This window comes from Hyla sarda, chromosome 11 (genome assembly GCF_029499605.1).
Source record: "Hyla sarda isolate aHylSar1 chromosome 11, aHylSar1.hap1, whole genome shotgun sequence".
In the NCBI taxonomy this organism is placed as follows: Eukaryota; Metazoa; Chordata; class Amphibia; order Anura; family Hylidae; genus Hyla; species Hyla sarda.
Window position 1 is genome coordinate 23,854,634 of NC_079199.1, and position 15,078 is coordinate 23,869,711.

The window sequence follows — 15,078 nt, forward strand, 5'->3', positions numbered from 1 at the left end:
GCATTGCAACCTGGGAAAAATCTGAGACAACAGTCATTTTGTATGCTGTTAAAAATAAATATTGGGGTGAAAATCACAGAGAAAATCACAAGAATTGTGAGAAAACCGTCACACACAGGTACAGACACTATATTATGAACTACACTAACTTTACAGCCCCTGTAGCACAGTCACATAAAATAAAAAATCCTGGAAGACCCCTTTTAAAGCTTATATATGAGATGCCAAGAGTCGTATCCTTAGGATAGGTTATCCGTTTTTAGAGGCAGGGGTGACTTGTGTAATGCTGCAGTGCCCATTATCTGGGGTTCAGTATTTGTTTGTTCACCCCGTCCATCTGTAGTAATGCTGTGGCAATGTACTAAGGGGGTCCTATAAATCAGTGTTTCCCATCCAGAGTGCCTCCAGGTGTTCCAAAACTACAACTCCCAGCATGCCTGGACAGCCGTTGGCTGTCCAGGCATGCTGGGAGTTGTAGTTTTGCAACATCTGGAGGCACCCTGGTTGGGAACCAATGCTATACATCAGTGGTCTCCAACCTGCGGACCTCCAGATGTTGCAAAACTACAACTCCCAGCGTGCCCGGACAGCCAAAGGCTGTCTGGGCATGCTGAGAGTTGTAGTTTTGCAGCATCTGGAGGTCTGTCCGCAGGTTGGAGACCACTGCTATATATGATAACTTTAGTTATGCTGAAGAGAGAGCCACTCTGAGCTCTTATAATGGCCTGTAGTACATAAACTCTTGCTTTGATCAATACGTTTTGAAAAGGTCTCCCATTTCCTTGTGGCTTAGCGCCCCCATAACAGACATGTAGTGGTGCTTTAATGAATGGCTTCTGCGCTCATGTACGTGAGTACAACGTGTGCTCCTGAGATCCGGGTGGGAACTGAAAAAGGAAAGTTCCACTGTGGCCTCCATTGTTCATTTTTGGCTGGAAGGAGAAACAAGGAAATACAAGTCTGCATTAAAACAATAATGCTGTACACGACACAGTGTTTGGGCTTTTATTCCATATTTATTTTTTATAGATGTTACATGAGATATAGTCACCCATTGAGGCATTCATTAGGCAATTGACATTACCTACAAGAACAACACATTGTGAAGTTTCCACACATTACATAATTGTTTTTACAGTCACGTAGACCTTTTTGTTGGACGTCATCCAAGGCCACAGGAACCAACAGGGAACGGGTATCCATCTGTTAGAATATGATCTAGTGTATATAGAATAAAATAGGCTTTAATGGATTATCCTAGTGATTCCCCAAGCAGAGAGCCTCCAGCTGTTGCAAAGCTACAACTCACAGCATGTCCGGACAGTCAAAGGCTGTCCAGGTATACTGGGAGTTGTAGTTTTGCAACAGCTGGAGGCGAAACGCTAGTGTTTTGTTTTTCGTTTTTTTGTTTTTAATTGGTGATTCTGCGCCATCTAGTGGCCACATAAAATAAGCCTGCAAGAAAGTCTAATGGTAACTTTTATACAGTCATACATACTAGAACATTATATATATATATATATAATATAATATAATTTTTATTTTTTTATATATATATTTTTATATTTATACACATTAATCCCCTCCTTTTATTTTCCCCTTCCTCAGGTACATGCATACATCATAAGTCACCTGAAGAAAGAGATGCCTGCAATGTTTGGGAAAGAGGCAAAGAAGAAGGAGCTCATAGCCAGGCTGCCGGATATCTTCTTGCAGATTCAGAGAGAACATCAGATTTCACCCGGGGACTTTCCTGAGGTCAAAAAAATGCAGGTAATGATGTTTTTACGATTTATGTTTTTAATTTATAGATAGCCATGTTTTTTCAACAGATAAGCAAACCTATTGCTTGAAGCCAAGTCTTAAATGGGCACTGTCAGATACAAACACTTTTGATATGTTGTAAAGCATGTATAACCAATAGGTTTTGAAATTGCTTTCATTAGAAATTTTTCAGTATTTCATACTGAAAAAGCCAGTCAAACAACTGCCCCCCCCCCCTGCCTGCTTGGACACATACTAGTCCTGCTGTGTCCATGCATCATCACCTATGTCATGGACACACTTCCTTGATTGACAGCTGTGAGCGCAGGGCTCAGAGCTAGAGGAAAAATCCTCCCACTGTCAGCTTGTGTCCCGCTACTGTCAGTGAGGACAAGCTGGGAGTTGTAGTTTTGCTAATGCTAGGGGAGGTGTGAGCAGACAGCATACTGAGGAAGGGGGCGGAGACCTGAATAGTGAGGCCACGCCCCCTCCCTTTGAGAGGAATTCAGACTAGTGAGCTAAATTAAAAGTGTAATAAAATAAATAAAGGTGCTAGACACATAAAAATGAGATGTACATGGTCAAGATTAGGTACTGAGTGAAATATTAAACATTTTTTGTTTTTGCTGGATCTGACGGGTACGCTTTAAAGTTATCTCACAATTACTAGCTGATCGATTGGGATCAGACCTCTACTGATCAGAATTCACTGACCAAACAGTGTGTCTCCAGTCGTTACAAAACTACAACTCCCAGCATTAGTTTTGCACGCTGACTTTCTTTGGCTGTCCAGGCATGCTGGGAGTTGTAGTTGGAGCTGGAGGCACCCTGTTTAGGGAAACTCTGATCTAAGGAATTTAGGAACAAGTTGGCCCAGAGGACAAAAACTGTCTGATTTTCCTATAGAAACCAATTGCAGATCGGCTTTCATTTTATCAGATTAATTTAAAAGCAAAATCTGAGCTGTGATTGGTTGCTATGGGTAAATCAGTTTTGGACTGAGACTGACAAATTTGGGCCAGAATGTTACGAGAGAATCCTTTTATGTGGCTGCATTTCTTACCATAAAATCCATTACCTCTCTAGGACTTAAGGTTATGTCCTTGCAGCAGGTATGTTTCCATACCCATACGTCCTGTCTATTTGAGGCTCTCCTGGATGCGCCGCAGGAGATCGGCGGCAGATGCTAGCTTTGAATCACAGCTGGGATCCCGCCGCAGCTGCTGAGACTGAGATCACACCAGTCTGGGCAGTTATAACCTCATAGATCAGTGTTTCCCAACCAGCATGCCTCCAGGTGTTGCAAAACTACAACTCCCAGCATTTCCTGGTTGGGAAACGCTGCAATAGGTACTGTGGTCAGTACTGACCAGTGCATGTATAGGTTGACAGGGGGGGTCTGACGGGGGGGGGGGGGGGATGAGGGGGTCTCTATAGTTTTCAGCTTGAGACCAGATGATGACCTGTGAGGTCCAACCATAGTCTTGCTCTTGCAGTCGAACTGTCAGTGTATACTTAGTTATTCTATGCTGCAGGACAGATGTACTGTAGTGTGTGTATATGTATGATATATATATAGTATATATATATATAGTATAAATAAGTAAAGTGTAAAAAAAATGCCCCTTTCCCAATAAAGCTTATACGATCATAAAAAAATCCTATATAATAATTGGTATCGCCAAGTTCATTACGACTCTTACTATAAAAAGATATTATTTATCCCGCATGGTGCAAGAATTGCTAATATTGGTACAAAAAGTGGAATGAAACTGATTGAGGAAGCAGATATCACTTAAATGGTACCAAAAGAAAATACAGCCTATCTTGCAAAAATAAGCCCTCAACGAAAAATAAAGGTTATGGTGTCAGAACATTGCAACACAAAAAAAAGGGGGGGGGGGGTTGTGAAAAGGAAAAAAATAGTACCTAATTATATTGACCAACAGAATAAACATAAGGTCATTTTACCACACAGTTAACGCCCTATTAAAATAAAACACCCAAATTCTTCCAATTTTATTTTTTTTACAGTATTTTGGAGTTATTTTTTTTTTTAAATAAAAAACGACATGTATCAACAAAAATCTACCACTATAAAATAAAATACAATATGTCACAAAATAACTGGAATGCTTTCACTGAGAAAAGTAATTTTGAGTCAAAGTACCACATAAAGGGGTACTCCGCTGCTCAGCGTTTGGAAGAAACTGTCCCGAACGCTGGAGACGGGAGCTTGTTACGACATAGCCCCACCCCTCGTGACATCACACCCCGCCCCCTCATTGCAAGTCTATGGGAGGAGGTGTAAAAGCCATCACGCCACCGCCCATAGACTTGTATTGAGGGTGTGGGGCTTTGACATCACGAGCTGCCGGCTCCAGCATTCGGCACAGTTTGTTCCAAACGCTGAGCGGCGGAGTACCCCTTTAAAGAGAGACATGTCAGATGAGAAAAATAGGGCTTGGTCAATAACGCCAAAACAGGAGTCAATTATTTATTTATTCATTTTATTTTTTATTGCCCTTAGCAACAACTGGAGATGTACGACTTCTCGAAGTTCCACGCTCTGAAGCCAAAGCTCATCGAGGGCGTAGACAACATGTTGGCCAATAAAATCGCCCCTCTTATGAATATGATCCGAGAGGAGGAGAGCAGCATGCCCTCACAGCTAGTCCATGGTGGAGCGTTTGAAGGCACCAGTGAAGGTCCCTTCAACCAAGGGTATGGAGAAGGAGCCGGTGAAGGTGCCGGGGAAGAGGAGTGGGTGGTAGCCAAGGACAAACCCATTTACGATGAGCTGTTTTATACATTGTCTCCCATCAACGGCAAGATCTCCGGAGTCAATGCCAAGAGGGAGATGGTGAATTCAAAGCTGCCCAACAGTGTTTTGGGCAAAATCTGGAAACTAGCGGATAATGATAAGGATGGCATGCTAGACGAAGAAGAGTTTGCTTTGGCAAAGCATCTTATTAAGATTAAGCTGGAAGGCTTCGAGTTGCCCAATGAGCTACCTCCGCACCTCGTGCCACCATCTCAAAGGAAGCCTATCCAGAACTCTGAGTGAAGAGCCCTCACCCCTTGCATAGGCTTTCTGCATAATCCTTTATCTTGAAGCGGCTGAAGGAGTCATGCATAGAAAACTGCGGGGTATTGTGGTTAAAGGGGTTATTACAAATTGAAGTTATCTTGCTGTCCAAAGGCTAGGGGATAATTAATGGATAGGTGGGGGGGTATCCACCAACCTGACAATGAAGGTTCTTTGTCCCACGGGTAAAGGGAGCAGCAGTGGCCACCGCTCTATTTGTTCTCAATGGGGCTTGTGTACATTGCCCAGTGCTGAACTCTATATTCAGAAGGCCCATAGACAATGAATGCAGCGATGGTGCAGCACGCTCGTTGTCTCCTCATTAACTCTGAGGACAGTTTACCTCCATTCTTATTGGTCCAAGCAATCACACCCCCACCGGTCAGCTAGTTACCACCTATACGGTGACGGGATACATTTTGGTATAACTCCTTTTAGCTCACTTTTAAAACATAGTCTCAACATTTTAAACTGTACAGATTTGGTTTTTCTGCCTAAGTCTAAGTACGTAGAAGTAAATGCGCTGTTTGTATACTGTATTAAGACTTTAAGTTTACTTATTGAAAACTACTTCAGTTTATTATCGCTGTAGGAGATTGTGATCTGTCTTGTGAACATAGGCTGGACTTCTGGTCGACATAAGGTTTGGCTTATATATGTGATCGTATTAAAGGGGTACTCCACTGGAGAACATATTTGTAAATTACTTCTATTAAAAAAAAAAAATCTTAATCCTTCCAGTACTTATCAGCTGCTATATGCTCCACAGGAAGCTCTTTACTTTTTGAATTTATTTTTTGTCTGACCACAGTGCTCTCTGCTGACACCTCTGTCCATTTAGGGACCGGCCAGAGCAGGAGAGGTTTGCTATGGGGATTTTCTCCTACTCTGGACAGTTCCTGACATGGACAGAGGTGTCAGCAGAGAGCACTGTGGTCAGACAGAAAGGAAATTCAAAAAGAAAAGAACTCCCTGTGGAGCAAATAGCAGCTAAAAATTACTGGAAGGATTAAGATTTTTTTTAAATAGAAGTAATTTACAAATCTGTTTAACTTTCTGGCACCAGTTGATAAAAAACAAAATTTTCAGTGGAGTACACCTTTTAAGGGGGTACTCCGGCGTTTAACAACATATCCACTAGGGCAGTGGTTTCCAAACTGTGGCACCTCCGGATGTTGCAAAACTACAACTCCCAGCATGCCCGGACAGCCAACGGCTGTCCGGGCATTCTGGGAGTTGTAGTTTTGCAACATCCGGAGGGCCGCAGTTTGGAAACCACTGCCCTAGGGAATAATTGTCTGATCTCTTGAACGGGGCCCCGAATCTCCTTGCTGCATGGGGCCCAGGGTTGGCACATGATCCCTACATCCTCTATGGGAGCGCCGGAGATATAAGAGCACTATACTTGAGCATTTATGGCACTCCTATAGAGCATGTATAGATAGGGGATAAGTTGTTAAACGTTGGAGTTCCCCTTTTTATGGTAATAGATGGTATGAATCCTGGCTGAAGAATTCAATGTGTATCTGTCCCTTATCTGAGGAGAGTGGGGCCCATACAGTGTGATTGACAGCCCCCTGTATAAAACTACTGCAAGAAAGCTGTCAATCACTCTAAGTGCGGGGCGCTTAAACGTTTATCTAGGAGTCTTGGCCGCATTTAAACTATTTTTATATGAGAATAATGAATAAAATATATAATATATTAATTAAAATAAACTATAGGTATCTCCTAATTAAAAAAGGTAGAAAAGGAGACCAGACAGGTCCGCTATAGGGTAGGGTCACACGTACTTTGTGTATTTTCCTATCCATTGAAGTCAATGGGCAGCAAAGTCAGTTGCAGAAAATATGGCACATGTGACCCTACCCTTAAAGAAAATCTCGCAAGCTAATTTGCAAGCAGGCAGATCTTTTATATATATATATATATATATATATATATATATATATATATATATATATATATATATATATATATATATATATATATTTTTTTTTTTTTTTTTTGTTTCTCTTAAATTTTTTCCTTTTTCGAGGAGTGTCCCATAATTAAAAAATTCTTGAAACCTTATTCCTCTCCTTAGTTTCCATGTCCATAGCGATTTGGTCCGTGTAATGGGTATATTTGGCGTCATAAGATGCTATAAATCAAGGACTCCAGTGGGGGGAAAAAAATTATTTTTATTTTTTTTAATCATCTGGTGCCAGAAAGTTATACAGATTTGTAAATTACTTCTATTAAAAAAATCTTAATCCTTCCAGTACTTATCAGCTGCTGTATGCCCCACAGGAAGTTATGTAGTTCTTTCCAGTCTGACCACAGTGCTCTCTGCTGACACCTCTGTCCAGGTCAGGAACTGTCCAGGGTAGGAGAGATTTTCTATGGGGATTTGCTCCCACTCTGGACAGTTTCTGACATACAGAGGTGTCAGCTAGAGATGAGCGAACTTACAGTAAATTCGATTCGTCACAAACTTCTCGGCTCGGCAGTTGATGACTTTTCCTGCATAAATTAGTTCAGCTTTCAGGTGCTCCGATGGGCTGGAAAAGGTGGATACAGTCCTAGGAGACTCTTTCCCAGGAATGTATCCACCTTTTCCCGCCCACCGGAGCACCTGAAGACTGAACTAATTTACGCAGGATAAGGCATCAACTGCCGAGCCGAGAAGTTCGTGACGAATCGAATTTACTGTAAGTTCGCTCATCTCTAGTGTCAGCAGAGAACACTATGATCAGACAGAAAATAAATTCAAAAAGAAAAGAACTTCCTCTGTAGTATTCAGCAGCTGATCAGTACTGGAAGGATTAAGATTTTTAAATAGAAGTGATTTACAAATCTATATAACTTTCTGGCACCAGTTGATAAAAATAAATAAATAAATAAATAAATTAAATAAATAAAAAATTTCCACTGGCGTACCCCTTTAAAGCTCATAGACTTCTATTGGATTCCACACTACCATTCACACAGAAGTTTGAATGAGAGTGTGGAATCCCATAGAAGTCTATGGGCTTTAATTTGAAGCGGAATTCCGCAAGCAAAAATTCTGCCGTGTGAATAGTCACTTACACTTGACATCGAGTTGCCTTGCTGTTTACCTAAAAGTGATTTACACACCTTGTGTATGTATATGGGCCCATTCACACTGTGTATACAGTACAGCAGCCTCCCATTGTTTTCAGTGGGAATCTGCTGCACCATTCACTCTACCCAATTTCCGAATCCCACACTGCCTAAAGAACGAACAGGTCCGTTCTTTTGTCACAATCCAATCGGAAATGCATTGCCGTCTATGAAGACGGTGCATTTCCATGTGGTCCTAGCGCCACCTTGTTCTGCCAGTTCCTGACGCTCCCAAAGACTTGTGGTGATTCCGTAGTGTGAATAAGCCCTTAGGGTTTACATCTCCTCTATACGTACTGTAGACTTATGCAAGGGCTCTTATCTTTTTATTCTTGTTGCCTTAGACTGGTATTTCCCAACCAGGGGGCCTCCAGCTGTTGCAAAACTACAATCCCCAGCATGCCCGGACAGCCAACGGCTGTCCGGGCATGTTGGGAATTGTAGTTTTGCAACAGCTGGAGGCACCCTGGTAGAGAAACCCTGCCTTAGACAGTAGAATGACTTATTTTTTGCCGGTCTTATAGATTTCTTTAAATGAGGCTATATGATTATTTTGTATAATACTAGATTTCTTTTTCTTTCTTACATTGAGACTACATTTTAAAGGGTAAATACTTGTTTTTTTTAAAATAATGGCTATCCGATAAACTAGAGTATAACTGGAATTTCCTGTCCTGAACTGGAACCGTGTATTTTACATATATAAGTGAAGTTTCTGCACTCACAGTAGACCCTGCACCATGTATAGAACAAATGTGTTATTTTACTAATGCTAAATCAGTATAGATGTCTGTGCCATTTGCATGCATGAAAACGCCTTATTAGGTTATTTTTTTGTTTTAAGTATATTCTGAATTACTAATTTACGGTCGCCCATCAGTATGCACATTTCTAGGTAAGACCTTTCGCAACACTCTTGTATACAAAGTAATTGTAATGCTGCAGGACGCTGTTGCAGGTGTTTGTTGCTGCAGTGTTGTCCCTTCGTTATTCCTGCTTTTTCGTAGCTGCAGCATTGTTCCTGTTTGTATCAGCAACAGCGTTGTCCCTGTATGTAGCTGCAGCCACAGGGTTTTTTGCATTTGTTTCTTGCAGCACCATTTATGTACCCCTCAGTGTTTCCCAACCAGGGTGCCTCCTGCTGTTGCAAAACTACAACTCCCAGAATGCCCGGACAGCCGTTGGCTGTCCGGGCATGCTGGGAGTTGTAGTTTTGCAACAGCTGGAGGCACCCTGGTTGGGAAACACTGATGTAGCAGCATTGTTCCTGTTTATAGCAGCAGCAGCGTTGCTCCTGTTTGTAGCAGCAGCGTTGTTCCTGTTTGTGGCAGCAGCAGCGGCGTTGTTCCTGTTTGTGGCAGCAGCAGCGGCGTTGCTCCTGTTTGTGGCAGCGGCGTTGTTCCTGTTTGTGGCAGCAGCAGCGGCGTTGCTCCTGTTTGTGGCAGCAGCAGCGGCGTTGCTCCTGTTTGTGGCAGCAGCAGCGGCGTTTTTCCTATTTGTGGCAGCAGCAGCGGCGTTGTTCCTGTTTGTGGCAGCGGCCTTGTACCTGTTTGTAGCAGCAGCAGCAGCGGCCTTGTACCTGTTTGTAGCAGCAGCAGCGGCCCTGTACCTGTTTGTAGCAGCAGCAGCGGCCCTGTACCTGTTTGTAGCAGCAGCAGCGGCCCTGTACCTGTTTGTAGCAGCAGCAGCGGCCTTGTGCCTGTTTGTAGCAGCAGCAGCAGCAGCCGTGTTCCTGTTTGTAGCAGCAGCAGCAGCAGCCGTGTTCCTGTTTGTAGCAGCAGCAGCCTTGTTCCTGTTTGTAGCAGCAGCAGCAGCCTTGTTCCTGTTTGTAGCAGCAGCAGCGGCCTTGTGCCTGTTTGTAGCAGCAGCCTTGTTCCTGTTTGTAGCAGCAGCAGCAGCCTTGTTCCTGTTTGTAACAGCAGCAGCGTTGTTCCTGTTTGTAGGTTGCAGCAGGTTTTTTTTTTTTTTTTTTTTTTATGCATCTGTTGCAGCAGTGTTTTTGCTCCTGTTTGTTGCAGCAATGTCCCTGTTTGTAGCAGCAGCTGCATGTTTTTTTTTTTTTTGCTCCTGTTTGTTGCAGCATTGTTGTTGCTTTCTTTTGCTGCATCAGCGTTGTTCCTGCATTCCGCTGAAGATAGGTTGAGGACCATTGGTGATCTTTGCATTATTACAAAGAATGGCAGTGTGATCCAATGTCCTAGAAGTCAAGTCTATACTAGAGATGATATCTAATGATGTGAAATGACTCTATTTTTTTTTTTTTTTTAGCAGAGAATATTTTACCGTTTTTTAGTAACGTTAAGTAGACCTCCTGTAACACTCCACAGAAACCGACCAATCCTTTCAGAATAGACCTTAGCCGGGTTGTCAGGTGGTATGTAATCGTTGCTGCTTCCGTTGTGGACTTGGTGTTCAGTACTGATAATATATCAGGTTATAGGAATAGTTTAATGTGACCCATTATGGAGATTTCTCTGTATAGTATTTAATATCTTACATGGAGTAAAGATGTGTGCAGATTATATTTCATGTGTATGAATAGTGGTGTCCTAAAGTGATTAAAACATTGATATTATTTATTTTTTTAATAACCTAGAACACTGTTTCCCACCCAGGGTGCCTCCAGCTGTTGCAAAACTACAACTCCCAGCATGCCCAGACAGCCGAAGGCTGTCTGGGCATGCTGGGAGTTGTAGTTTTGCAACAGCTGGAGGCATCCTGGGTGGGAAACACTGACCTAGAAACATCAAGCACTTCTGGGATTCTTCCAATACACACGTTTTGTATTCACATTAGTATTTATTATTTTCTTTCTCTGCTTTAACTTTTTTTTCATGCTTATTTAAAAGAAGAAAAAAGTATTCCGATTGTTAAAGGGGTATTCCAGGAAAAAACTTTTTATATGTGTATATATATATATATATATATATATATAATATCCACTGGCTCCAGAAAGTTAAACAGATATGTAAAAATGTAAAAATCTTAATCCTTTCAGTACTTATGAGCTTCTGATGACACGTGTCTCGGGAACCGCCCAGTTTGGAAGAGGTTTGCTCTGGGGATTTGCTTCTAAACTGGGTGGTTCCTGAGACACGTGTCATCAGAGAGCACTTAGACAGAAAAGAACAACCTTAACTTCAGAAGCTCATAAGTACTGAAAGGATTAAGATTTTTTAATAGAAGTAATTTACAAATCTGTTTAAATTTCTGGAGCCTGTTGATGTATAAAAAAAAAGTTTTTTCCTGGATAACCCCTTTAAGGTTTTTAAATAGAAGTAATTTACAAATCTGTATAACTTTCTGGCACCAGTTGATTTAAAAAAAAAAAAAAAATAGTTTTTCACCGGAGTACCCCTTTAAATTCTGTCTAACAGAATCCTAAAAAAGTGAGAACATGGCTTAAAGCAGCAGCCTTTAAACTGTGAACCTCTAGCTGTTGCAAAACTACAACTACCAGCATGCCCGGACAGCCAAAGGCTGTCCGGGCATGCCGGGATTTGTGGTTTTGCAACAGCTGGAGGTCCACAGTTTGAAGACCACTTACCTAACTATTATATCTTTTAATATGCATTCCTTATGTCTCTTTCTAAACTAATAACTAGAGATGAGCGAACTTACAGTAAATTCGATTCGTCACGAACTTCTCAGCTCGGCGGTTGCTGACTTTTCCTGCATAAATTAGTTCAGCTTTCCGGTGCTCCGGTGGGCTGGAAAAGGTGGATACAGTCCTAAGAAAGAGTCTCCTAGGACTGTATCCACCTTTTCCAGCCCACGGGAGCACCTGAAAGCGTTACTAATTTATGCAGGAAAAGTCAGCAACCGCCGAGCCGAGAAGTTTGTGACGAATCGAATTTACTGTAAGTTCGCTCATCTCTACTAATAACCATTTCACTGACACACAGTATGTAACACATTCAAATTCCTGTTTTTGTTGTTGCTTCAGTATCAAAGTTGGAACAGAATCCAAAAAAGGGGCACAATGTCCGCGCATATCAGTCCAGGTATATTCAGTGTCTGTATGGTCCCTTATAGCGGTCCCTGTTATGTCCTATCTTGGTCACTACTGTTTCCTGTGCACATTTAACACACGGCTTACAATAAAATGTTACTATACCCAAACAATATATTGAGTGCATTTCTTGTGATATGAGATTTTGGAGGAGCGCTGTATCTAAAGAAGTACAGTTCATCAGGAAAAAAAAATTACATTTGCTGTGTACACATATTTTTATGTAAATTTAACATAGTAATATTATGTTGATTTTATTTTGACCTTTTTTTTTTTTTGTTTGTTTTTGTTTGACTAAATAAAAGCTATTTCCTGAATATTTGTTTTTTATTTCTTTGTGTTAACAAAAATGGATTCAGAGGTCATTTGTATCGGTAACCTTTTTCTGTGTATGTAAATAATAGGACATATGTTCAACAGAAAGTTAAACAGATTTGTAAATTAAAATGAAAAAATCTTAATCCTTCCAGTACTTATTAGCTGCTGAATACTACATAGGAAATGCTTTTTTTTTTTTTTTTTTTTTTTTTTTTTAACAGAGCTCTCTGCTGACATCACGAGCACAGTGCTCTCTGCTGACATCTCTGTCCATTTTAGGAACTGTCCAGAACAGCATATGTTTGCTATGGGGATTTTCTCCAGCAAAGAGCTGTGATTTCCTCTGTAGTATTCAGCAGCTAATAAGTACTGGAAGGATTAAGATTTTTTAATAGAAGTAATTTACAAATCTGTTTAACTTTCTGGCACCAGTTGATTTAAAAAAAAAAAAAAAAATTAAAAAAAAGTTTTCCACCGGGGTACCCCTTTAAATGTCGTGCTGTGTTTCTGCAACCTGGTTCGATGTTCCTCTAGAAAACCAGAGCATGAGATGTCATTCTGATGCATGGAGTTACTCACTCATTCTGGCATCCACTGCTCAGGAAGGGGCATGTTCAAGGCAAACACTGAGCCCGCCCTCACTCACCATGCATTTACTTCCTCCCTGAGTCTGCTGTGCAGTGCTGGGTCTCTTCATCCAATCACTGCAGGCTGCTCTGTAACCCCCCTCTTCTCTGTTTTCATTCTGCAGTCTAATAGACAGACAGGACAGGAGTGAGCACAGAGGAGTGCTAGTCTCCACCTCACTGGACTTTTTCGGGGCCTGTACTTCGGCTGGGACAAAGATGATGCTGCAGCCAGATAGGATTATGTTCTGGATGCTATGGGGACCCCTAGTGGTCTTTTTTATAAGCCATAATTTCTATAAAAAGAGAGAGATGGTGCAGCAAACGCACATGAAAGGCGCTGTAGATGTCTCCTGTCTCTGGCTTTTAAGAATCAACAAAGAACTATCTTTTGCACGAGATCTGCGCTGGACAACCGTATTTTCTAGTGTTGCATGTTTGTTGCTTACACAGTCCGTGTCACTGTCAGGCCGTGGGGGTGAGCGGAAGTGTCTCTTCTCCTGGTCTGAAGTATTATGTATCAATATTATGGTTTGTAGACTTTTGTCTTTTAGGGTGCGTTCACACGGCCGTCTGTCCCCATTTTTTTTTTCCAAGTTTGGGTTTCGTTCTTGCAGGCTGTAAACAAATTAAAAACTGTTTTAAAATAAATCCCATTCATGTCAATGGGATTTTTTTACAATCAGTTTGTACCCACCTGCAGAAAAAACGGCACATTTTTTCTTCTGTCCAAAAAATGGAAGAAAAAACTGATACAGTAAATTTAACATTGAAGTTTATGGAAAACGGATGAGCCTTTAATGTCATCCATTTGCATCCGTTTTTTGATCAGTTTTTACTTCTGAGCATGCTCAGAATGAAAAAAAATTTTTTTTTTTTGTTTATTAACTTGAACAATAACGGATACAAACGGAGAACATCTGTTTGCATCCGTTATTGTCCATTTTTTAAATTAAAGTCCGTTTTTATTTTTGTCGGGAGAAGAACGGAACGGTTTTTAAAAAACCATTAAAAAATATCTTATTTTTGTTCTGAGCATGCTCCAAAGTAAAAACGGATTGAAAAAACGGATGCAAACGGATGACATTGAAGGCTCATCCATTTTCCATAGACTTCAATGTTAAATTTACTGTATCAGTTTTTTCTTCCGTTTTCTTGACTGAAGAAAAAAATACTGCATGTGCAGGAAATGAGTGCAGACGGGTACAAACGGATGTAAACGGATTGTAAAAAAAATCCCATTGACATGAATAGGATAAAAAAAAACAAAAACGTTTTTAATCCGTTTAGAGCCTGCAAGAACAGATCCAAAACGGGGATAAAAAAAAACCGGGGACAGATGGCCGTGTGAACGCATCCTTACTTGTGATGCCCTCAGTTGTGTAGGCAGGTGTGTGCTGTACATTTAAAGGGCTACTCCACTGGTTAAAATTCAGAATTTCGCTGACCAGTGAAGTTTCGCTGACCAGTGAAGTACCCTTTAAAAACTGAACCACACATGTTCCCACAGTTAATTGCTGTGAATTTACGATGCGGTTATTGAATGCAGGAATCTTACAGCAAAAGAACTGTGGGAATTTGTAACGCCACGTCATTTTGTGAGTATATGGCAAACGACCTGTCTATATGAACATACTCTTTGAACATGAAAATTCACATGGTTTAGGTTTTCTGGGCATAAATCCTGCACAGAATCCACAGGGAAATTCTCAAAGCAGATTTACACTGAATCCTACAGGACAGTGCAGGATTGTTAAACTGAAACATGGGGAAAAATAAGTAATTGCGCTTCCTTTCTGTGTTTGCGGACTTTGCTGCAGATTACGTTACTTGTGATTTTTTAAAATTTTTTTCCTTGGCTAAAAAGCAGCCGCAAATCCCATGCTCTTCACGCAATAGAACGGACATGCCGCAGATTGGAAAATCCATACCGCAGGTTGGTGGAATGGGGTGACCTAAATTGATGGGAATGCAGGTTTGGGCTGTGGTTGGATTTGAATTTGCCAAGTGTGTAAGGGTATGTTCACACTACGGATATTGAACAGAATCTCCGCTTGCAGAATTCCGCGAGCGGAGATTCCATTCTGGCCGCCGCCGCAATACATCGGCGGTAGGACCGCGCGGCACTGTGCCGTCGCCATTGA

The 15,078-nt window shown here is 41.3% G+C and overlaps 2 protein-coding genes across 4 annotated transcripts in view; both read left to right on the plus strand.

Moving 5' to 3' along the window:
• The window catches only part of EHD4 (EH domain containing 4), a 64,468-nt gene extending 58,873 nt beyond the window's left edge, over positions 1 to 5,595 (plus strand). For all 3 annotated transcript variants that reach the window (XM_056545157.1, XM_056545159.1, XM_056545160.1), the window contains 2 exons: positions 1,609 to 1,773; positions 4,295 to 5,595. In XM_056545157.1, coding sequence (XP_056401132.1) covers positions 1,609 to 1,773; positions 4,295 to 4,831 — 702 coding nt within the window. In that variant the 3' untranslated portion in view covers positions 4,832 to 5,595. The remainder of the gene's footprint in view (positions 1 to 1,608; positions 1,774 to 4,294) is intronic.
• Positions 5,596 to 8,859: 3,264 nt separating this feature from the next.
• On the plus strand, positions 8,860 to 10,625 carry LOC130294890 (keratin-associated protein 5-4-like). The gene is made up of 2 exons (XM_056545038.1): positions 8,860 to 8,873; positions 9,235 to 10,625. Exons 1-2 carry the CDS (start codon positions 8,860 to 8,862, stop codon positions 10,208 to 10,210), a joined length of 990 nt encoding a protein of 329 aa, XP_056401013.1. The 3' UTR covers positions 10,211 to 10,625.
• The last annotated feature ends 4,453 nt before the right edge of the window (positions 10,626 to 15,078 follow it).